The sequence below is a fragment of the Crinia signifera genome, chromosome 5, assembly GCF_055691185.1.
Source record: "Crinia signifera chromosome 5, ASM5569118v1, whole genome shotgun sequence".
In the NCBI taxonomy this organism is placed as follows: domain Eukaryota; kingdom Metazoa; phylum Chordata; class Amphibia; order Anura; family Myobatrachidae; genus Crinia; species Crinia signifera.
The window spans coordinates 215,623,016-215,648,417 of record NC_139221.1 but is presented as its reverse complement, the minus strand read 5'-3'; the positions used below and the strand labels follow the sequence as shown (position 1 = coordinate 215,648,417).

At 44.7% G+C, this 25,402-nt stretch overlaps 1 protein-coding gene and 1 pseudogene across 3 annotated transcripts in view; one reads left to right on the top strand and one right to left on the bottom strand.

The window, feature by feature from the left end:
* The window catches only part of COA1 (cytochrome c oxidase assembly factor 1), a 144,573-nt gene extending 123,073 nt beyond the window's left edge, over positions 1-21,500 (top strand). For 2 of the 3 annotated variants that reach the window (XM_083188531.1, XM_083188533.1), the window contains exons 3-6: positions 1,855-1,953; positions 4,353-4,504; positions 6,662-6,738; positions 8,530-8,797. In XM_083188531.1, coding sequence (XP_083044657.1) covers positions 1,860-1,953; positions 4,353-4,504; positions 6,662-6,738; positions 8,530-8,647 — 441 coding nt within the window. In that variant the 5' untranslated portion in view covers positions 1,855-1,859 and the 3' untranslated portion in view covers positions 8,648-8,797. Of the gene's footprint in view, positions 1-1,854; positions 1,954-4,352; positions 4,505-6,661; positions 6,739-8,529; positions 8,798-21,306 lie in introns of those variants that run through there. The other variant, XM_083188532.1, reaches the window with a different exon arrangement.
* Positions 21,501-24,670: 3,170 nt separating this feature from the next.
* Positions 24,671-24,789, bottom strand: LOC146005943 (5S ribosomal RNA; annotated as a pseudogene).
* Between the last annotated feature and the right edge of the window lie 613 nt (positions 24,790-25,402).

Sequence of the window (25,402 nt, the reverse complement as noted above, 5' to 3'; positions counted from 1 at the left end):
AAAGCATATGTTACTAACACAACATTGTAAGGTTTTGTTTCCTTACTACCTATTCAGAGACCGCAGCAGTGAGTGGGTCAGGCAGAACATTTACCAGGGCGTTCCTTTGTCATAGGGGTCTTATTGATCTATGCAGGTTTATGATGTTTGGCAATTAAAAAAAGGAAGATGATTTGTTTGGTTTACAACATGTTTATTTGTTTCCACATTTTGTATACTGTGAGAGTGTTTTTGTTTCTTGCCTGTATGCTAGAGCAAGGAACTATAAATGACAGTTACACCACTGGGAGGCTGTTATGTTGGGGTGGTGTGTATGTTATTGGATCTGCTCTTGTCAGAGATTTAGAGGAGTTCTGGAAAGGTCAGATCCTTATTATCTTTTAGTGCAATTACTCATGAAGACGTGTAAATTAGTGTAGACTTTGCTAATCCCATCAAGGCTTTAAGATTCTGCAAGCCAACATGTGTTGGAGAGAAAATCCTGTAAAGAGGCAATGTTATAAAGATCTGGCACTGCTAGTGTTTGCCAGTGGGACTCTGCCAATAGCAAAATATGAACATTTGTACATCGTACAGTATGTAGCTGAAGCCGTAGTTTTTTTGCTACATGTAGGTTATTATACTGTCTGATTTTATCTTTCTGTAATTATTTTGTGTTTTACTGTGTGTAAGTTATTTGAAAGTAACTCCCCCACCTTGCGTAGTGCCCTTGGCCTGTGCTGTAACTGTAGGCACTTACTGAGGTTCCATCTACTGTATACTGTTGTATACCACAGCACCCAGAGGCCTGCTAGGAATTCCATGAGAACCGTTTCTGATATGAAGAGGGATCACCATCTGCCTGCTCCATGAGAGGGGGTGTGGTATAGCACACCGACAGTCGGGATCCCGACAGTCATTAGTCCGACGTCGGAATCCTGGCTGCCCGGACTCAGACAGCGTTGGGAGCGCAACAAAGCCCCTTGCCTCGCCACGCTCGCCACCTATTCTATTCTCCCTCTATGGGGGTCATGGACCCCCACGAGGGAGAATAGCCGGTGGCCGTTGGGACCCCGCGTGTCGGGGTTTTAACAGTCGGGTTTCCGACGTCGGTGTAATGAATGACGGAATCCCGACTGTCTATCAGTCATGCAGCATGAGAGGAACTGCCCAGTCTGGATGAATGTGTGACTATACAGTATTAATTTTCTACCAATGGTGCTGGCAACAGTCACATAGACATATTGGGGGAAATTTACTAAGATGTGTATTCTACTTCACATGTGATGTTGCTATTGGCAACCAATCATATCCTGTCTACTATATTCTAGAGGGTGCTAAATAAATAAGAAGTAGATTCTGATTGGTTGCCCATAGCAACATAACATGTGAAGTAGAATACACATCTTAGTAAATTTCCCCCATTATATTTGCTGCCTGTCTATAAGGTTTCTAGATTACTTGTTTAGGCGCAGCACTTATTCTAAAGTACAATTTAATCAAATTTAATCAAATATATAAACACATGTAAATGCTAAATATCCAAACCCCCTTATTAACTTCATATATCAACTATTGTTTTTTTAATACTAGCCATTCTTCAGTCTTCAGTAGGCTTTCTAATGGGTATTCTAAAGTGCACTGTGATAACCCTGACTAGTCTACTTTTCATTGTGCTAATCCCCTGACATTATACATTTATATATGTGACTATTACTCTTGTATAGGGATTTAGAAATCATGTCACCCACCCCCTTCCTGTCCACCCCCTTCTTATTTTAACACAATGCAAAAAAATGTGAACCCAACAAAATCACCCAAGACACAAAATGGCTGACAGTGCAGGAATTAACAGCTGTGCTTATGTTTCTGCAGGAAGGATGCCAGTGCCTCTGAGACATTTGCAGCAGATGGCTCTTTATTTGGGTGTGGTGTCTGGAGGAGGATGTGCCATGATGTATTATTTAATTCAGAGTAAGTACACAGGAATGTGTATAGTAAGAGTATACTACTGTATGGCTCGTTTCCTTTCTCACATACTCTAAGCTGATTATCTGTCTGCGCTATTTTCTTCTTACTAAAGTTAGCCTGAGGTTTCCTTCCAGAAAGCTCCTGTGCTGTTTACTGCTTCATTCTCACTGACTGAATATACTATATCTAAATTTGACTACATTGCATTGTATTTGAAATTTGTATACACTATAATTTGTAGATACCATATGAAGAAGCACATAAAGTGCTCCCACGGGCATCTCATCGGACAGTACAAAAAGTATGTACTGTCATCGCATGCAAATCACATGCAAAATGCATGCGCTGCGACCCAGCCCATAATGGGTGCGATCATTGCACCGTGTATGGGCACCAATACACATAATCAAGCTGAGCCAACAGTCAGATGTTTGATATAGTGCAATATACAGTATGCCTTGTGTCATCTGAAGTTCTCATCCAAATCCATCCAGCAGAAGGCCCTGAAACTACTCATGCCCATGGTGCTCCTGGCATTCACCTATCTGTGGTCGGGTCTCGGATCTGACCCCATTTTATTTTCTTAAACCCCATGTCCTCTACTTTATGTTATGCAACTTTGCTATATCTTGCTTCCCTGACTTACCTTGTGTAGTGGCCGGACCAATTTTTAAGGCCCACGGGGTCAGGATTGGTGATTTTAGTGGCCGTGAACCTAATCTGGACCCAATCAACTCACCTCACGTTTTTTTCATCCAAATCGGCCCAACAGTGACTGAATGCATGCCAGACAAACACACAGACAAATAACAGACTACAAATATGTAAGAGATATCCCAAATCCAAACAAAGGGTGATTTGAAGAGTAAGTAGAAGGTTGTGTTTGATCAACAGCTAATAAAGCAACAAATCCCAGGAAATATATATATACACACACACACCATCCAATGGAAGGAGGCACTCAGATATCGATAAAGCTTTCAACTGAAGTATAAAGTTGAAAGCTTTACCGAGGTTGGAGTGCCTCCTCCCATCAGATGCATGTGATGATCTTCAGAAAGGCACCTGACGACCTGCCAGCAGAGTGTGTATATATATATATATATATATATATATATATATATATATACAGTTGAGGAGGGCCGACACTCTCCACAATAAGTCGAGTCACTGTGGGCCTTTGCTTAAATTTAACATAAAGCCAATGTCCACTGCAGCTTGTGAAATAAAAAGAAGTTTATTTGCCTCGAAGTTTCAGGGCTACAAGCCTGTTTTCAAGAGGAACCTGCATATATATATACACCAATAGTGGAAAAGTGCCAAATGACTCCTTATTCGGAGAATAACAGTCTGGTTCTTAATAGTCCACAGTCAATGAAGTACAAATTGAATGATGCAGAAGATTTATTGGAAACTTAATTGAAGTGAATTCCTGCAAGTGAAATGGAATTACAAAAACCCAACATGTTTCGTCTTAATCAAGACTAAATCAGAGGTGTTTCTTCCAGAAACAAAGTGTTGTTATCTTCAATCAATGAAGGAATGAGATTAAGGTAACAAATAATGTTACAGATTGGATTCACTTTCAGACCAGTACCTAAAGTCACAAGGTTTTGAAAGGCTGTCAGCAACCTTGTGAATTTAGGTACTGGTCTTGCACTTAAAATGAATCCAGCTTCCTTTTTTTGGTTCACTCGTAACCCATTAGGTATCTGTAACATTGTTACCTTAATCCCATTACATTGATTGACCAATAACATAGGACCTGGGGTTCAGAAAAATGCCAGCAGTCAAAATCTGAAATATTTGGCTGCAACAGAAGGCAGTTAGTTCAGCGAAGGGCTGGATAGAGGTACAATAATGAGTGTATAAACATACTTGTCACCCATTAATTTCATTTTTCCTGCCTGGAGTGTCATTCTCTGCTCTGATCTTCTAGCACACTCTGGTCTGTACCTTAGTACATTCATTCTTTACCAGTGACTGGCAAGTATGCGGGCATGCCAACATCATACTAACTGTTGCCCATGTGTGGACTTTTTTCTGCAGCACTTTTTATGAAGCACTTTTTTTTCTTTCAATTGTTGTAATTGTATGGCTTCCCTTATGCATGAATAGTTCATTGTTTATTTGTGTTTTTTTTATACTTTTATTGATTAATGCTTTATATATTGGTAATTAAATTACATCAGTTTAATCTGATTTTGACCACTGGAGATATTTCTTTAATACTTTATTAACTTTTTGACATACCAAACCTACCCTACGGTGTATCATATCTAGAAGACTGTTGTGGCATTGTATTGCTTTTGTAGTCTTTTCTTTTACAAACCCCAAATAGTGCCTGAGCAGTAATATTGTCAAAATCAAACATCTCGTAATTCTGAATTACTATATTCTAGAATCCTTCGCCAGTAAAGAATATTACTTGGCTGCTCTTGAGAAACTTGAGTCTCAATCCAAAGTTCTGGAAATGATAGGAGCACCACCTCTTAAAGTCCACTATCTGCGACTGCTGGACAAATACAACCATGTTGACCAATCAACAGCTCAGGTAACAATGTGAATTTTACATGTCTATATTGAAGTACCTCATTGTAATGGGACCTTTCTTGACTTTTTTGTTCTAGCAAAACCAAGAAGATTAGCAAGGTATATTTTCTTAACCAGACACATATCCTTTTACTTTAGAACATGTTTGTCTAGGAATCTCCGATTTTAGTGTGAATTATTTTTATATGCTTTGGTGTGATTAAATGTTATACTTTTTTTATTTAATATGTCATTCAGGGGGGTATTCAATCCCGAGTCACGACTGTCGGTCCGTCCCAACAGCCGTGACTCTGGCCTGTTTTCTTTTTGCTCAACCGCAAATAGTCAGGCGGGATTTGATGCCGATAGGCGGAAAAGGGGTGGGTCCGCATAAACGTCTGTTGATTGACAATTCACGGTCATTCTCAGCAAAATGGCCCCAACAGGCACTTTCTGTCATTATGCCTCTTTAATGCTGTCGTACAAGAGGGAGGGGGGGGGGGGGGGTAATGTCACAACATTTGAGTTTGTTTGGTGTTTTACCTGGTTTGTGGTTTCTCCTGTTAGCTCAGCTCTGCTCCATGCTGCCAGGCAGTTCTGTGTAGTCTGAGCATTGCATACTGATTGCAGCACCTGAGTGAGACATGCTCAGCTCTCACTGATTGAGACACCTGTGAGACTCCAGTCATTAGCTCCCTATAAAAGGCAGTTTCTGACAGTCAATCCCTGCCAGAGTATAGGTTCACACCAGCTCTAGCAGTCCTGTGCCTTATCTGATTATCCTGAGATTCTGGACTTCTGTGTATGAACCTGGCTATCCCTCTGACTACTCTCCTGCCTCATCCTAGTGAACCATATCCAGAGACTACCAGTGTATGACCTTGGGTTGCCTTGTGACTAGTCTATTGCTTGCTCCCAGTGTATCACAAATAATCCAGAGTCCATGCTACCTGCTTCCCAGTGCCACATGGGGAACCTCTTCAGGTTACCATGACCGGTGTGTTCATAGCATTGAAGCCCATATCCCAATTGGAGGGGTCACTGGTGAAAAACCTATGACACGGTAAGATCCCACACCCCTGCATCAGGTCCAGTCGATCTCCGGTCTGGTATTCACTATTCTGAGCCCGTGACACAAATCATTAAATAGATCCAGGGCCATAGAGAGATTGGCTGGATCATTTTCAAGGGCCTCATTTTGGGAGGTGTAGCCTAATTGTTGGAGGTGTGGCCACACTCCCTTAGGGAAAACCATATAATAAAGTATTCTTGTAGCCCAGTTGGGTGGCAATTGGGCTGCAACAATTCAAATGTACAAATCCCTTTTTATGGATGTGTAACTTGCTATTCTGAGTTATGCATATGCATTGTGGATGCCAAATTCAGTTGCATCTCCTGCAGCTAGCATGGGGGTAGGTGTAGGTACTGATAATAATGACTGCTAATCTTGTGTATGGAAGAGTAGGGCCATGTGGTAACATTGATGCCAAAATATCTGTGCATGTAGTCTCACCAGTATTCCATTCTATATAAATCCACCATTCCATTTTCTTGGTGCCACAAACAATCTTGCCGTTTGTTCTCTGACTAAAACATTGCATTTATAGAATGTGTTCAATACATAGTTACTTTCTGTATGTTATGTGTGGGAAGTAGGGAGCATTAATTTATCTCATATCCATTTAAGATACACAAATTGAAGTAAAACATAGATATCATGGTGCAAACATGAATTAAGACTCATTAGGGCAGTTCACAAGGAATGTTCCAATGGCAAACCAATCAGAAACTACTTCTTATTTTTTAGCACCTTCTAGAAGATAATACATAATGGGCTAGATGCACTAAGCTTCAAAAATGATAAACCATCAACCAATCAGCTCCTGTTAGACATTTTTCAATCAGTCTGTGACATCACAGGTAGGAGCTGATTGGCTGGCTGTTTATAACACTGATTAGTTTTTTTATGTTCACTTTATGAAGAAATAGTAAATACATACATTGTTACTTGACAGTGCATCTGTAATATCCTGTTATGAGTCATCTCAAGCACAAGTCTTTTCATTTACATAAAAAGTAATTTAATTTTAGCTGATGTCATATGATTGGAATCTGTAAACCGTGCTGGAAGCCTTCTCTATATATGAAAAAAAAAAGTTTTAATCTATTGTGATTTCAGATCAAGATACCAGTGTCTGGGACCATACTAGCTGGGTACCTCTATACTACTGCTATCAGAGACCAGCCTAACAGAAGGTGTGTATGGTTAGTGCATGCTTGCAAAGAGATCAGTGACAGTTTTGGCTTATGGCATGCAATGAAGAAAGTACTCACATTTGAAAACTCTAATATGACATAAAACACATAAGATTTTCTTTTATATTTATTATTATACATTGAACAATAAGTAATCGAACATAAAAAGTAAGTATATACTATAATTAAGTGGGCAAATTCAGTGGCAACAACTTAAAGTCTCTTATATGAGGAGCATATGACTCCTTACAAAACGCTTTATCTTTGGGTGGATTTTGTTGGGTCATCCACCGAAGAAGAGATTTTGCAGCTGTCTTTATTGTTCTCCAGTTGTGAATAGTACCTCACTCTCATTAAAATTATAGTCTTCAAATGGTTTGGAAACACTACCTCTGTACATATTGGGAGTTACTACTACCTCTTTCACATCGCTAAGCCGGGCCCGGCTCCACACTAAACCCGGTCACCCATAATACAGAGGGTGTCTGGGTTTAACCGCTCTTCCAACTGAATTTAATTGCTGGGTTGGTCGACACGGGTACACAAACCCGAGCTCCAGTGAGCCAGTTGTAGTTTGTGCACTAACTTCACACTGGACGCACTACAGTAGTAGGCATTTTAACTCCCTCTGGACTGCAGCCTCCTTGTCCAAAGGAGTAGGAGCCAGCAGTGGTAACCACCAATCATCAGCAAATGTACTTTCTCCATAAGACGTGTACACACGCGGTGCGATTTTTGCAAGTGGTTGATTTAAAAAAAGCGATTTAGACTATGTTCACTAGGATAGTTTACGATTTAGTCAAAATATACTTGTAGGCACAGTCTATTTTGCTATGTGATACTGACTTTGCAGGGCCACACATCTGTATCGGCTGCATGTTTAACACCAACATTTGGTACTTATGTATTATCTGGGCTCCCATGTTAAATGCACCCAATTTTTTCATACCCCTACTATCCAACTACGCATGGAGTTGATTTTATATAGTGTGGCGAGCGCAGCGAGCCACCGTGCCCGAAGCGTGGCGAGGGGACGCGGTCTCATAAGAAAAACGGGAACCCAGATATTACATAAGTACCCAACATTTTTGACTATCTTGCCAAAATTGCCTCCCAAATTGGCACTGTGTACACCCCTTTAGTATGGTGTAATCACACCCCTGACAAAGGTTACTCTGACAAAGGTTCTGCTGTTATAAGTAATTGTTTGCATTTCTTAAGGGGTGTACACACGTTGCGTTTTCTTTGTGATTCGAGAGGGATCGAATCCCACAGCAAGCAAAACACATTCATTTTTGATTATATAGTACCGATCTGTACTATGTATGCACTATGTAGTCTTGCCTGCACAGTCTATTTTTTTATTAGATATAGACTAAACGGAAGCAGGCATCTGGATCGAATCGGCATCAAATGCAGCTGAAAATCATTCGATTTGATTTTGACTATATATTCAAAATCAAATCGCAAGTTAGTGAGAATCGTTCCGTGTCTAGGGGAAATTAGTGAGGAAATAATGAAGCCCACTTCCTTAGCAGCATGTGGCTCCAATTACCTTTTATCGGCAATCCACAAGGGTGTACCTTAATTTTCAGTTTTTTTTATGGCTTGGTGCGCAGTAGATGATTGTTTATTATTTAATATGAAAGAGGATGTTTATTTAGTAATGGTGACCCAAGCAGGGTCTTCAATTGTGCATTGAATTAATTTATAGAACATTATTACAATTGGCTAAATATTCTGTGCTATGGATATCATTTCTGAAAAAATAATCTGACTATATTTCCTTAGGTGGAACCTTGAGGATGTCATACTAAAACTGAACAATGGGCATAGTGTCCCAATTTACCATTCCAATGTATCTGTTGAGAAGGAGGAAATCACAGCAGAAAATCCTGATGCGTTTTAGAATCTAGTCATTGAAATCCGAAAGCTATTAGGCAACAGGTGTGTTGCCAGTGTGTCACATACTCTCATTGGCTGTATTCTTGCTATGAACTTTTGTTTATATAACTGCAAAAAAATAATAATTCTGATTATAAAACATTATTAATATACTTCATTACAAAAGCAATATGCAGAAGTTATGTATTTTTGTTTTAACCCCTTCAGTGGTGTTTTTTTTTGTGTGTGTGTGTGGGGGGGGGGGGGGGGGGGGGGGGGGGCATTGAAAACTTGCCCCCAAAATACTCACCACTGAAGGGGCAGCCGCAGGTCCCCTACTGCTGCTTTTTCTCCGTCGGACGCTAGGGGGAGGCCATGCGGGTGATTCTGCCAGATGGTGCACACCTACATATCGGTGGCAAGCACAGAATTCTCCCCCCACACACACACTCTGCTGTGCAAACAGGTCTATGTTGGCCATATAGCCAACGGCCTGCATGTTCTGCGAGTCCCACCGAACAATAAGGATTACCGATATCATTCATTGTGTACACTCCATATAATTTGCAGGTAGTTCAGAGGGAAACACTGCAGATATTGCTCATAAAGCATATCGGCCAGTGTGTATGGCGCTTCATAAACAAAGTAGTCAGACTACACTGTAACATCAGGTTAGCAACCATCCACAGGAAGGTAAAGAATGTCTTCATTGGAACATGATTAAACACTTTCAGAGATGAGCGGTCTTGACAGTCTTGATCTGCTTGAGAACGCTGTCCTAATAGCGCAACAGAATCTCCCTGATATATTTGTTTTATCATGTTCCAATAAAAAAAAAATTGCATGATCCAGGGTTGATCCAGCTTTGTGTGTGTGTGTGTGTGTGTATCCCCTTTATGGCACTTTGTTCAGTTGCACCACCACCTGGAAGTAAGCTATATGGTCTTTGCAATTGTTACCTGTAAATTATTTTAGCTTCCGACATGGAAGCAGGACAGAATCAAACCTTACACAAAAAAACTTGCGTTATTTAAGAGGGGGGAAAACCCCATGCATTCAAAAGTTGGTGTTTGCAGAACTCTAGATTGTGCTCCCATTGTCCTGTTTGTGTTCTGTTATAAATAGTGTGCTATGTGGACATTATAGAGCCAGAACCATGATTATTAATACATAGGCTTCTAAAGCTCTCACTCATATAACACTTAATGAATCTTGCTCCTCAGAGATTTGCAGCTACAGCCAATACAATCAGGAACTGCACTGACTTCATGTCATTGTTCTAGCCAACTGAATACATTTTAAAATGAGCTTTCTTCAGAGTGTAAATGCTAACTTCCGGTGGGGCGGGGGATGGTTGCACACACTCGGAGCTCCCATCCCAGGCTCCCTGGAGAAGCGGAGAAAGGGAGATCCAGCACCACGCAGAGGAGATTGGGAAGATTCGGATGACAATTCCACAGCCCAACTCTACCCATACACGCACTCCCGCAGCCTAACTCTGCCCATACACGCACTCCCGCAGCCAAACTCTACCCATACACACACTCCCTGTAGCCTAACTCTACCCATACATGCACTCCCGCAGCCTAACTCTACCCATACATGCACTCCCGCAGCCTAACTCTGCCCATACGCGCACTCCCGCAGCCTAACTCTACCCATACATGCACTCCCGCAGCCTAACTCTACCCATACATGCACTCCCGCAGCCTAACTCTGCCCATACGCGCACTCCCGCAGCCTAACTCTGCCCATACGCGCACTCCCGCAGCCTAACTGCCCATACACGCACTCCCGCAGCCTAACTCTGCCCATACACGCACTCCCGCAGCCTAACTCTGCCCATACACGCACTCCCGCAGCCTAACTCTGCCCATACACACACTCCCGCAGCCTAACTCTACCCATACATGCACTCCCGCAGCCTAACTCTACCCATACACGCACTCCCGCAGCCTAACTCTACCCATACACACACTCCCCGCAGCCTAACTCTACCCACACACACACTCCCCGCAGCCTAACTCTACCGATACACACACACTCCCTGCAGCCTAACTCTACCCATACACACACTCCCCGCTGTTAGGATCCGCCTCCAGTGGATCTGTGTTATGCGCAGATTCACATATTCTGTGTGTAGTTTAGGTTTTCCCTGGATTCTGCTTCCTGGGTTTTATCCCAGCCTGTGTGTGTGTGTTTACTCGCTGGTGGCCTCCAGTGGTCAGCCTGGGCCATTGCAGCTTTCTTGCTGTGCTCTGTTATCAGGACTCAGGTGTCTTAATTAGGCTCCTAGCCTGCAGTGCTCACCTATAGGCAATGTGTAATCAGCAGCACATTGTGCTCACTATAAAAACCCTCTGCTCACACACTCCGGGGCCAGTTATATTATTCAGTTCACTGTTTAGTTCCACACTGTCCAGCTTCCAGTCAGTTGATGTCCAGTCTGTATCCCAGTCTTGCTGTGTCCCTGCCGGTCTGTTGTGATCCCTGGATCCTGAAGTGCTGTTCAGTGGTGTTCCTGGTCCCTGCTGGTTAACCCTCGTCTGTCCAGTCTGTTTGATGTACCGTGTACCCAGAGTGTCATCCCCGTGTACCTGTTCTGGGTTGTCCTGCAAGTCTGTGCTGCGGTGTCCCAACTTCTCGGCTGCATAACATCTCTCAGCTAAGTTGGGGATTACCCACCTGTATTTTGCTTTATATGTTACAGTTGCTTATTACATCTCAGTGTATTGTTACACCTACACCCTGTATTGGCACTATTGGTACCGGTGCACTCATTTGTATTTTGTGTCATCTGCTGAGCATTGTTGCTCCCCTGGGGTTTCTGGGAGTTCCCCGTTTCTGGTGTTTTAGTTAGTTGTCCCCTTGCTCTCTCCTGGCCTCGGCGGACGTGTTGTCTTTACATAAGACCTGCCTGTAGCGGAGTGGGGCGGACCTAATTCGCCCTTCAGCCGAGACTGGCCCAGGTGAAGCCTAGCACTGCACACGTCCGTCGATTCCAGCCAGAGGCAACGGAGTTAGGTTGGCGGGGACACTCCCAGAATCCTTACATTATAACTGGCCATAACAGATTACTCTGGAGCTGAGTTCTGCCCTCTCAGTCCAGCAAGTTTTTTTTGCCTTGTCACAGTCTTGTCTTGTCACAGTATTTTTTGCCTTGTCTCAGTTGTTGTGTCATAGTCTTTTGCACAGTACCTTGCACGGCCATATCATGCAGGCCATGCAAGAGTCATTAGCGGCCCTACATTTGGCGTTCAATACCTTTAAATCTGGGCGGTTGGAGATTTTTCAGCAGTCCCTACTGCAGCTGCAAAAACTCCTCACTGAAATATTTCTGATCCTTCCCGAGGTCACTGGGGTTAATTCAGCCCCTAATGAGACCCTGTCTAAGGAGTTATTAGGCAGCGAGTCCTTAAACCCGGAGGTTCAGGAGAAGCATAAAAGTGTTCTACGGTCAAAGCTTTCGCTGGAGGAGCGTCAGCGGCGTAGAGACCTGAATTTATGTTTGTACTGTGGAGATTCTGGCCACTATCTCCAGGCTTGCGGATTGTGCAGGCCTGGTGGTGGCGATAGGGTGTCTCCTCTGGCCAAGTCAGGGCAGGTTGTCAGATCTATGCCTGTCTTCACTGTGGCAGTGGAGCGCTCTGAGTCTCCCAGTAAAAGCACTCTGTTTAATACCGTTGGTCTAAGTGCTGGGAGACCTCATTTTGAGTTTAAGAATCAGCAGAGGAGGTGCTCCCCGCACGATGGTATTTCTGCTAACATTAAGCCAGAGTTGCAAACCCTTAAGGGGAAAGCCCAGGTGATTGACTCTGATGCCGGGGGCCCGCCGAGCCGGTCTGATGCCGGGGGCCCGCCGAGCCGGTCTGATGCCGGGGGCCCGCCGAGCCGGTCAGATGCCGGGGGCCCGCCGAGCCGGTCAGATGCCGGGGGCCCGCCGAGCCGGTCAGATGCCGGGGGCCTGCCGAGCCGGTCAGATGCCGGGGGCCCGCCGAGCTGGTCAGATGCTGGGGGCCCAAAGGCCGCAGCCCCGAGTAAAGGCCCAAAGGCCGCAGCCCCGAGTGGGGGCCCAAAGCCTCAGTTTGTAGCCCCAAGTGGGGGCCCACAGCCACAGTTTGTAGCCCCAAGTGGGGGCCCACAGCCACAGTTTGTAGCCCCAAGTGGGGGCCCACAGCCACAGTTTGTAGCCCCAAGTGGGGGCCCACAGCCACAGTTTGTCGCCCCGAGTGGGGTCCCAAAGTGCGCAGCCCCGAGTGGGGTTCAAGCCAGTGTCGCCCCAGAAGGGGTTCAAGCCGGTGTCGCCCCAGAAGGGGTTCAAGCCGGTGTCGCCCCAGAAGGGGTTCAGGCCTGTGTCGAGGCTGCAGCCCCGAGCGGGGGCCCACAGTCTCAGTTTGTCGCCCCGAGAGGGGGCCCACAGTTTCAGTTTGTTACTGACTCTAACAAGGTCCCTAAAATCGAAGCCTCAAGTGCCATACCCCCAGCTATACAGTCTTATCAGTCAGGTGATAATAAAGCCAATTGTGACTCTTTGGATGATATCTCTACATCTCTAGTCTTTGATGGGGACTTAGCCCAATTTGTTGCGCTCGCTAACCACTATGTCTCCATTATGGAGTCCAGACCATTGTTAGGTATCACTTCTGATAATATTGTGTCCTATATGATCTACTCCTTCAGAGGGAAGCCTTCCAAATGGGCGATCGAATTGATTAATTCTGAAGATCCCCTTCTTAAGGATTTCCGGGCATTTAGTGATGCAGTTTTTGAGAGATTTAGTCCCAGAGAATCTTGCTCAAATTCTGCTAAATCTGTCTTGTCCACCGAAAGTCCTCAAGATTTTGGAGAGCTGGCACAAGAGTTTAAGCCTATTGCCTTGACTGCAGGATGTGCTTTTCTGTCTTCCTTTCATAGCCATTCAAAGAGAAGGAAAAAGAAGAATAAGCACTGACCTTTTGCTTTGTCCTGTTTGTCATATCTGTTTGTCTGGTCTTGTTGTGTCCGAAGGCCACCTTTGAGAGGGGGGCACTGTTACAAGCTGCAGTCGCAGCTTGTTCCTGTTTGTTTGTGGATACCCCCATGCCAGGGTTTGGTATTCTCCATGTAGTTTAGAACCTGGTATTGGGGTCCCTGCCTTGACCCCTCTTCAAGGGGGGGGTACTGTTAGGATCCGCCTCCAGCGGATCTGTGTTATGCGCAGATTCACATATTCTGTGTGTAGTTTAGGTTTTCCCTGGATTCTGCTCCCTGGGTTTTATCCCAGCCTGTGTGTGTGTGTTTACTCGCTGGTGGCCTCCAGTGGTCAGCCTGGGCCATTGCAGCTTTCTTGCTGTGCTCTGTTATCAGGACTCAGGTGTCTTAATTAGGCTCCTAGCCTGCAGTGCTCACCTATAGGCAATGTGTAATCAGCACCACATTGTGCTCACTATAAAAACCCTCTGCTCACACACTCCAGGGCCAGTTATATTATTCAGTTCACTGTTTAGTTCCACACTGTCCAGCTTCCAGTCAGTTGATGTCCAGTCTGTATCCCAGTCTTGCTGTGTCCCTGCCGGTCTGTTGTGATCCCTGGATCCTGAAGTGCTGTTCAGTGGTGTTCCTGGTCCCTGCTGGTTAACCCTCGTCTGTCCAGTCTGTTTGATGTACCGTGTACCCAGAGTGTCATCCCCGTGTACCTGTTCTGGGTTGTCCTGCAAGTCTGTGCTGCGGTGTCCCAACTTCTCGGCTGCATAACATCTCTCAGCTAAGTTGGGGATTACCCACCTGTCTTTTGCTTTATATGTTACAGTTGCTTATTACATCTCAGTGTATTGGTACACCTACACCCTGTATTGGCACTATTGGTACCGGTGCACTCATTTGTATTTTGTGTCATCTGCTGAGCATTGTTGCTCCCCTGGGGTTTCTGGGAGTTCCCCGTTTCTGGTGTTTTAGTTAGTTGTCCCCTTGCTCTCTCCTGGCCTCGGCGGACGTGTTGTCTTTACATAAGACCTGCCTGTAGCGGAGTGGGGCGGACCTAATTCGCCCTTCAGCCGAGACGGGCCCAGGTGAAGCCTAGCATTGCACACGTCCGTCGATTCCAGCCAGAGGCAACGGAGTTAGGTTGGCGGGGACACTCCCAGAATCCTTACACCCGCAGCCTAACTCTACCCATACACGCAGTCTCGCAGCCTAACTCTACCTATACACGCACTCCCGCAGCCTAACTCTGCCCATACACACACTACCGCAGCCTAACTCTACCGCCACACGCACTTCCTGCAGCCTATGTGGAAATTATAGAGCCAGAACCATGATTAGTAATACATAGGCTTCTAAAGCTCTCACTCATATAACACTTAATGAATCTTGCTCCTCAGAGATTTGCAGCTACAGCCAATACAATCAGGAACTGCACTGACTTCATGTCATTGTTCTAGCCAACTGAATACATTTTAAAATGAGCTTTCTTCAGAGTGTAAATGCTAACTTCCGGTGGGGCGGGGAATGGTTGCACACACTTGGAGCTCCCATCCCAGGCTCCCTGGAGAAGCGGAGAAAGGGAGATCCAGCACCACGCAGAGGAGATTGGGAAGATTCGGATGACAATTCCACAGCCCAACTCTACCCATACACGCACTCCCGCAGCCTAACTCTGCCCATACACGCACTACCGCAGCCTAACTCTACCCCCACACGCACTCCCTGCAGCCTAACTCTACCCATACACGCACTCCAGCAGCCTACCTCTACCCATACACGCACTCCCGCAGCCTAACTCTACCTATACACGCACTCCCGCAGTCTAACTCTACCCCCACACGCACTCCCTGCAGCCTAACTCTACTCCCACACGCACTCCCTGCAGCCTAACTCTACCCATACACGCACTCCCGCAGCCTAACTCTGCCCATACACGCACTCCCGCAGCCTAACTCTACCCATACACGCACTCCCGCAGCCTAACTCTGCCCATACACGCACTCCCGCAGCCTAACTCTACCCATACACACACTCCCGCAGCCTAACTCTAGCCATACACACACTCACCGCAGCCTAACTCTACCGATACACACACTCACCGCAGCCTAACTCTACCGATACACACACACTCCCCGCAGCCTAACTCTACCCATACACACGCACTCCCGCAGCCTAACTCTACCGATACACACACACTCCCCGCAGCCTAATTCTACCCATACACGCACTCCCGCAGCCTAACTCTGCCCATACACACACTACCTCAGCCTAACTCTGCCCATACATCACAGAATCACAAGTGAAGTAATAAGCTCCACCTGTGGATTTTTAAAAAAGTGTCAGTGACTAATACACCTGTATACCTGCTATATGGTCTGGGAAAAAATGAACGGTTGGTAGCTCGATGACTGGAGTTGGCTACCCCTTTATTAGTATCACCTTCTAACAATTAGTATAACCTTCTCTGTGTGAATTACAAGGGTTGTTTTGATGTGCCGTTATGTGAGTGCAGGATAAGAGATGGCTCAGTGACCGTGTGCCCAATGAGATAACCCAATGACAAAAATACCTATGTACTGTGGAAATGGTATAAGCCCCGCACTCACCTTCTAATGTTATTAGTGAGAGTGCAACTAGCTCTTGCTAGTGTGGGGGTTAATGATAGGAGGTATACACTAGTGTGATGCAAAAATGGAGTTCAAGCGCAATATCATACAATAGATGTGAAGCTGCATGGATGCACACTTGCCAAGGGGAGGGGGAAGGGGTAGGTACACAGTGTGTGGACCTCACAGTAGTCCCAGTAGAATAGCTCTCACTGATATGTGTCTGCTAATTACTGGTACTGTGGTACTGCTTGGAAAGGATTCTGTATTAAATCCCGGCAGTCGGGATCCCGGCGTTCAGAATCCCGACACTGGAATCCCGATCGCCGAAATCCCGACAAGGGGGGACGTGGATTGCCCCCCCCCCCCCCTTGCGGGCTCGCTGCGCTCGCCACGCAGCGGGCCCAGTGCCTCGCTACGCTCGGCACACTAATTTATTCTCCCTCCGGGGGTGTTGTGGACACCCCCGGAGGGAGATAGTGTCGGGATTTCGGCGATCGGGATTCCAGCGTCGGGATTCTGAACGCCGGGATCCCGACCGCCTGGATTTACACTGCATCCCCTTGGAAATGAGTCTGGGTAGGTAATGTTCATATATCTGTGTTTGGGCAATGCACCGATAGGGGAGGGGATAGAAGAGCAAGTCTCTGTGTGAAATTTCCGGGGGGGGGGGGGGGGTGGTGGTCAAGGTGAGTGCGTGAATGGCACCGGAGGCTGGCGTCCCTATCCCAGCCGGTGGTGCATTGCACACTTACCCGATACCCTGTAGGCCGGTGTTCTCCAGATGTCCCTCACCGCGAGTTCCTGATGTCTTCACCGGCGCCCGCGCTGATGGCAGGTCTGCCGGCTATGATTCCACACTGCTGCAACTAATGCAATGTAACTTATGTAATCGGATAGTTCATTGTTTTCACCTGTAGTATCAATCAGGTATGCAACTGGTGAATAGAATGGTGTGCTGCTCGCAGTGACATGGGCAGGTGTACATTATTAAGGTTATGAGACTTGATGTGGTATGGATGGCAACCTAACAGTTATACAGTTGGAGAGATAAAGTATATATCCTAATAATCCATTTTATGAGCATAATGTTTGTTGGAGAATGTTAAATGCCAGTGATACAGTTGGAGAGATAAAATGTCTAACTTAATCGTCCATTTATGAACTTATTGTGGTATTAAACGGCAACATGGTAGTGGTACAGGTGGAGAGATAAAGTATCTATCCTAATGTACCCCTTTACTAGACTATTACGGAGTCAAAGAGACTTTGCTTCCTGACCATTATGCAAAAAATATGGATGGCTTACTACTACTACACATCTGCAGTTTTATTAGATCTTTAACAAAAACCCCAACTGCTCAAATCCTACTCCATTTGAATGTCGCTGTATCCACAATCCTACTTTTATTGGCTCAATATTCACACTCTATTCTATTATTACTCCCTATCCAACAGTGCCTAAAAGGACCTTTTGAACAGGCCTGGGAATGTGACCTAGGGCTTGTTATGGACGATGATACATGGGGTCAAATAAGGCAATGGGTAGCTAGGATTTCAATACATTTTCTTGATGGTATTTGGTGCCTATCTGATTAAATCAAAAAAAATTTCAGGTTCTTCAGATTTCTGTTGGCAAAATTATGGTCAGAAAGACATTTTTGGTGGGATTGTATTGGGATGAAGTGATAATTCAGATATGTAATGTGTTGGGTACCTCGCCACTTAAAGAGCCTTTACACTGTCTTTTTTGTCAACCACTTTGGTTAATGAGCCTAATTCAGACCTGATCACAGGACAAATTTGTGCTCAAAATGGGCAAATGTAACATGTACAGTGTGTTAGATTTGGGTGGGCTGTGTTGAAACTGAAATCAAAGCAGCAGTGTAAACATAAAGCAGCCAGTATTTACCCTGCACAGAATCAAAATAACTCACCCAAATCGGAAAGGCCCCTTAGGCCCCCCCATACATTTGTCCAACTTGTCATAAGGACAAGTCGGACCCGATTGTCCCAGCAGATCCCCGGGAGGGATCACATGCGATAGCACTTGATGTGCCAAGTTTTGACTCCCAGGGAGCTGCAGGGACAATGAGAGTGGGGGACAGCAGCTGGGCTATGCCCGCGACCAGAGAGCGGGCAGGGGGGGGCGCAAGGAGCCGGGCAAGAAGCCACTGGGCAGGGAGCAGGTGGGGGGCGACACAGAGTACCAGGGAGCCAGGCAGAAGATGCTGCTGCAGCAGCAGAGCACAAAAAAGAGAAAAAGAGGTCAATGGCTTCCTATGCGTTTGTAAGGGCCTTTTTTTTATGGAAGTGCGCTGCTGCTGCTCTAGCCACTTGCGCTGCCGCTGCAGCGTCTTCTCCTGCCCAGCTACCTGGTACTCTGCACCGCCGCCCCCCCCCTGCTCCCGCTGATGGCAGCGGCTTCCTCCTCTGCCTGGCTCCCTGCACCTGATCCCTCCGACCGGCTCTGGTAGGTCCCCCGTTGCGGGGGCGCACGGCTCCAGGCAGCACATAAGATTTAGCAAAACTTATGTGTAGCCCATCTGACCTCCCAACTCCAATGAGATTTATCTGATGCGCTGTACTACAGGGTGCTGGCCTACCTAATGCTATTTAAAGCTATGTAGAAGAAACTAGTAGGACCCCGCTGCAGCGCTGCCTCAATCCGTGCTGACACCATTTACACCTGCCTCTACCCAGGTCAGGACCTGGATAGAAGTCCTGTGTAAATGGACACTGGTTGAACCATTTACACTGCTGCTGACCCAGGTCTGACTCTGGTTTTTGCGGCTGTGTAAAAGGGGTATTAATCTCCCCGTACTGCGGAATTTGAACATAAATCAAGGCGGAAATGTTTATTTGGCTGAAACCTGCATAGATCAATCTGTGCTGGCTTCTCTGTAAGAAAAAAACCCATCAGAAGTTCCTGTAGTTCTATAACCAGTACCAGGCTCTTGGCCCAGTCCTGGTTCCCAAAATATGGGGGACAAAAGGAGTAGGGTTCTCCAATATTTTGCAAACCAGCTCTGGGTTCAAACAGCCAGCAGTGTAATGCCATTGCCGGGGGACACTTTATGCATAGAGATCCCCGGCCAAAGCATGATCACCCTGGCAGTGTCATTGTACTCTCAGCAGCAGCCTCCTGAATGTCTTTTTCGCGCGCGCATGCTTGTGTGAGAGAGAGGTTGCTGGTGTCTTTGTGCTGAAGGAGGGCAGAGGGCGGAGCCTGACAGCAATGCCAGCAAGCGGGTAGGAGGCATCAGCCGAAGCAGGTACTAGGGAGGGAGAGAGCAGGGAGGAGGCATCGCAGTGGCGATACCTCATACAGCAGTGCGGCGATGCCCTGGCGACCAGCAATGGATTTCACCGGCTGCCCGTGCGACCAAGGCGGTGCAATGCGCACGGGAACGTGCATTGCATCATACCTCCTGTCATGTACATGCAATCTGGGCATTGTACATGCGATTTATCACTTAAAGTGCATGTACATTGCCCTAATTGCATGTACATCGCCCTAGTGTATGGCCCCCTTAACTCTCTGCACATGTTATGTGTGTCCCACCAGCAGTGTACAGTGCAAAACACAAATTGGAAACTGGTCATAGCTCCTACGATTCCTTCTTTAATTAACAAAGTGTGTTATTTGGCATCTATGGAATGCAATACAGCTCTATTACATGATACTGTGCCAAAACTCATCTCTACCTGGGACCATAAAGGTCCATACACATTGAGCAGCTTTCCCCCTGCCCGGCACCATCAGCAGGGAGAGGATGGCTTTGCATTGTGCAGAGCTATGCAAAGCCGTCCACCAAAGCCACTCATCTGCTGGTATTACCGGCAATGATGTGGAAGCACTCAGCATCGCTCACCACTGGGGCATACACACTGGGCGGCTTTTAGCTGAAAGCCGCATAAACATGCTGTTTTGAGCGACTTTCAGCTCAAAGCCCCCCAGTGTGTATGGGCCATTACTATTCCACATACCATAAACATATACCTGGGACTTGAGTTAAGGTCTTAACTAAACATATCATGCAACCATGTATCACTACCCTTCTTTCCTCCCCTTACCCCACTTTCATTTTATTTTCTATTTTCATATACATCTGTTATTATTACAATTTATGGTACATGTGTAGTTTCATGGCAGCAGGCTACTCTATGTTTTCAGCGTAGTGTCCCTGTCAGGCAGTGTACTGTCCCCGCAAGCTGCAGCTCTGTCCCCGGCAAGCCTAGTGAGCACCTCTCACACAGCACCGGTAACCGCCTGATCTCCTGCGCTGGCGGGCACCGGTGGAGAGGCACTCCATCTTTTTGAGACGCACGAGCGCCTCAGTAATTCTTGCGGCAGGGTACAGCAACTGTGCTCGCTTCAGGGAGGCAGACAGTGTTAGGGGTTGGGTAGCTTGTGCATCTCCTGCACAAAGGGGGGTTGGGGGGTGGTGCGCAAGTGCGTCTCATGCACAATAAAACATGCATTTGCCAGTGCTCCATGATACATACTGGCAAATGCCTCCATTTCAAACCCCCACTATCCACATCAGCCCGAAGCGTGGCGAGGCCTGCGAGGAGATGCGGTACGTGTCCTCCCGACCTGTTCATACTTCCACTATCCACGTCGGCATGGAGTTGATTTTATAAAGTGTGGCAAGTGCACACAGATTTACTTGACATGTATTTCACGTCCCCTCGCCACTTTATAAAATCAACTCCACGCCGATGTGGATAGTGGGGGTATGAACAGGTTGTGAGGCCATGTACCATGGGGCTCGTCACGCTTCGGGCAGACGTGGATAGTGGGGTGTTTCAGGAACACATTCACACCTGTCAGGTCAGGCAGGTTAAAATGGTCAACAGTTCCCACACAATGTAATAAGCGCTGACTGACTATGCTAACTACGTAAGCTCCGGCTAGCCGCGAACACTACACTGATACTGACAGGGACGCTACGCTGACTACGTAACTGCCACCATGAAACTACACAAGTACCCAATTTTTTTTAATGTAAAATTTAAAAAATAGTCTATTATATACAAGTCTATATTGTCGTGTCTGGATATGCATGCCTATGATCTATTACGTATGTTCATTTTTTTGTACACTCAACAGCACTGAAAAATAGAATACATAAAATAAAAAAATTGAAGACACATTAAAAAGAAGCTGATAAATTAACCTCTACAAGTAGAAAATATCTTTATTATAAACCGCTTCATAACTGCATGGATTGGCTTTCATGCCTGAAAAATACATCTGTATATACATATCTTAACTATTCAGTAATAAAGAGTATACAGCATTTATTAACAGGCTGCTTATAACTTACACATTTTAATACAGCTATACAAAAAAAACAGCTCTGGTTTATTTAAAATGACTGTACAAAAAAAAGGCACAAACAAACAAAAAAATGAAGACATTGCAGATCTCAGAGCAGCCAAATCAATTAATTATTGGCTTTGTAATAAATTGCATTAAACAGAAGTATTACCAAATGTAGGTTTCTTTTGCAGTGGAGTAAATGAGCAGCAAACATACAGTATGTTGTTGGAGCTTCCATACAGATGTGCCTAATGAGCGGAGTGTGTTCTTTGTAGGCCGGCCTATAACCAAAGCACAATCCCAGTTTTCTTTGATTGGTGTAACGGTTACCACACAAGGTTTTCAATTTTAGATGAAGGAATGCTTAATCTTGCAAGTATAATGGCCCTAACCATTGCTAGAGAAGGAAATGTACAGCATAATGGTTTAAGATTGGAAGAAAAAAGGCACTTTGTTACTCCCACAATGTTACTGAAAGTTGTGTTGGCAATTGTGCTGCCCTTTACTCCAAGCCATAGAGAACTCAAAACTTGTGTACTTTACAAGAGAGTAGGAGGTTTGTAATGTTGCCCAAACTCTAAACACACAAGCGGACCTTTTCATGTTTTCTACTTGCACCAGTGTTGCAGAGACACAGACAGATATACAAAGAAGTTTTTTTTTTTGGTTTTTTTTGTTGGTAGATCTACAAAGTAGTTTTTTGCTGGAGAGGGAAAAGGTGATGAACATAACAATGGACAAAGCAGCACAAAACACAATGTGAGTGTAGTAAACACCAGTATAGTTACATTTACCTAGAACTGTTAGATGATGACATGAAGTATTGTTAAGTACATTTTGTGTCAATTCTCCAAAATGGTTTGGTGATCAAAATGTCTTCACATTCATTGCCTACAAATCTAACTGAACCAACTTTCAATCTATGTATGTAGCTAATCAACTCCTTGGATCTAAGGACATCACTAGTCCGTATGAGCAGTTGCAAATTAATTTAGATGCCACGTTTGTCCTAAATATGCAGCCAGAAAAATGGCTGCCACCACTTCAGTTAGATCATGGTCACACTAAGCTTTCTTACCATCAAAAGTGAATTGTACTAAGTTACAGAAAGGCCGTTGACATTACACCATTTACAGAAAATTACATTCTTTCTAATACCATTTTATGATGTGAGGATACAGTACTTTTGACAAATGTATCACTACATTGGACGCTACACGTACCTATATTGTGTCTCAAATGCTAGATATAACACCGAATAATAATATATTAGGCCAGTAAAATTTAATTTACAGAACAGCATGCCAAAATGCATGGTTTAAAACAAAATAAAATTACACCGCCAAAAGGTGGGCTATAAACCTAACAAACCAGTCTTTTGTCTAGTATTCCACTGTGATTCTCAATCTGTATGCCATAAAACTCACCGTGCTAGATCTGGTTACACATCTATGAAGGGATTTTTCCTATATGCAGCTGTTTTAAGATCTGTGTGTCTCCAGCAGGCAAAATGTAAGCTATAAACAGATCACGGATACCAAAGTCAATCGGATATGCATAACCATTCCGGTTTTCAATGTATGTATGAAAATCAACAGAACAAGTGTTCAGAGAACAGCATGGAAACCAACCGCAAGCATTCTTGTTCACGGAGATAAAGAGCATAAACATAAAAAGAAATCTCCATTTAATTATCCATTCTCCATACTGTGTGAACATAACAACCAGTGTATCTACCCTTGTATTACTCCAAAGCGTTTATAGAACATGGGTATTTAAATTAAACGATGTGAGCCATTATTTGACACAACAATGATGAATTAATAGTGTGGAAGGGGGCAGACTGGGCATCAGATACAGCAGTACTTTATACATTACCAGTCTAGCACAGAGCCTGTTACAGGAGACAGGTTATAGTAACCCTATGTCAGAGGAGAACACAACTTGAAGCACGTCTCAACCACCAATAACACATACCAGGATTGTCTTTATTTTTGCATAATCACTCTTTGTAACTGTGTGATATGCAAACACCTATAAAATGCATCTGATCATCAACAATGATAAATCAGAATGGTGTTCTAGCTACGTGTAATCTTAACACACTGAAAATACAATACAACCCAGACTCCAACTGTTACTACCAAGTAAAATCATACAACTATATCTCAAATGTGCGAAGGGGGTTTGGCAATTGGCTGAGGCACTGCCGGTCAGGTGTACTTTTACTGTTGCTGTGATGTCATGGCAAATAGTATTTCATGGAACGTAAGGGGCCTTAATGATTAGGTGAAACGCTCCTTAGTCATGAAACATCTTAAGGCTCGTAACCTGGGTATAGTTTGTCTGTAGCCGTGTACTTTACCTCAAAAAGCCCTGAGTGGGTTGGGCAATTCACTCTAAAAATTCCACCCAAATTCTAAAAGGTGTATCTGTGTTAATTCATAAAAGTATGGGTTTTATATATTAAAAGGTCCAGATTAATCCATCAGGTTGTTATGTTTTTCTAGCAGGTTCAATTCATAATGTTCCATTTCTGTTATTGGCCCCCTCCCTATACTCCTGCTCTTCTAATTTATACCTTTGCGTTTATTCAGGAATTCCCCTCTGTGCCTATAATTTGCATTGGCGATTTCAGGTTGGATCATACAACACTGAAAGTAGGATTGTTTTCTTGTTTTTGCTGGAGTAGCAAACCAAGGACAGTGAACGCTTTGTGGGCGCACTCTTTACATGATATCTTAAATGTATAAAGTGGAATTAATTTAAAATTTAACTTTTAATGAGAACCGCTTAAAAAAGTGGGGCGCAATGAAAATAAATTATATAATATAGGTGGTTTTGTTGTGTGGTTGTCTTTTTTTATATTAAATACTATCATCCAAATACATAATTTTGGACCACACTTTTTTGTATCATTTACTGCATGTGATCAACACAGGTATGTAGACCTGGGTGACAGTAGGCTGCAGAAATGAGTTGATCCCCCGGGATGAGGATTAATTTCTGGGGGGGATTTTGGGCTGCCCCACGTCACTATTTAAAGAAGTTTAATTACCAATTGTGAGGTACTGCCTAATGGCCGATTTTTGAACACTGATAGTAGGCGGCTCCAAAGCTGCTTATCTGGTGATCGTGCAACCCCAGATGGGTAATACCACACCTGGACTTCCCCAGGGGTCTCCCACCCGGATACTGCCCAGGCCCTTCACTGCTTGGCTTCCAAGTTCGGAAGGGTTTTGGGCAGACCAGTGAGGTATGGTGGTATAATGGGTAGGGGTGCAAATCACAGACAGCTGCTCCAGTTAACTATCAGTATCATATATAATTGCACAGATGAGTGTTTTCTGATTCTCCTCGATACTTTAGTGACACATTGTAGTTAAATAGATGGTACGAGAGTGGATAATATATCACAGTGCAGACATATACATGGTACCTTGATGCTATCCAAAATATAAAATAACAATATAAGGCTGATATAGCACAGTGGATTTGATCAGGGTCAAATATGCACAGCTGCACTTATGAAAAACAGTTAATCTGAGTTATATTGCCCAAGTTGAATCACAAAATAAAACAAGACACAAAAGTTAGTCACAATGTATCAATGTGACAAAAAGAGTATTGGGGCTGAGAAGTGTCTGTAGCAATTGCTGATACCTGTGGCCTGACTACAATTGTTCCAGGTTCTGACACTGTAGTTAGCTGGATGGCATTAGTTTGAGTTACTCCATTTAATCTGATTCACCCAGCAGTTTTTGTGGCTAACACAGTTAGAAGTGGGTGCGCTGTAAAGTATGCAGTCAGAATATCTCTCACATATCTGAGCCAATAGCATAATTTGTACAGTCAAGATAGAGTGGGTAAGGATATGGGGGAG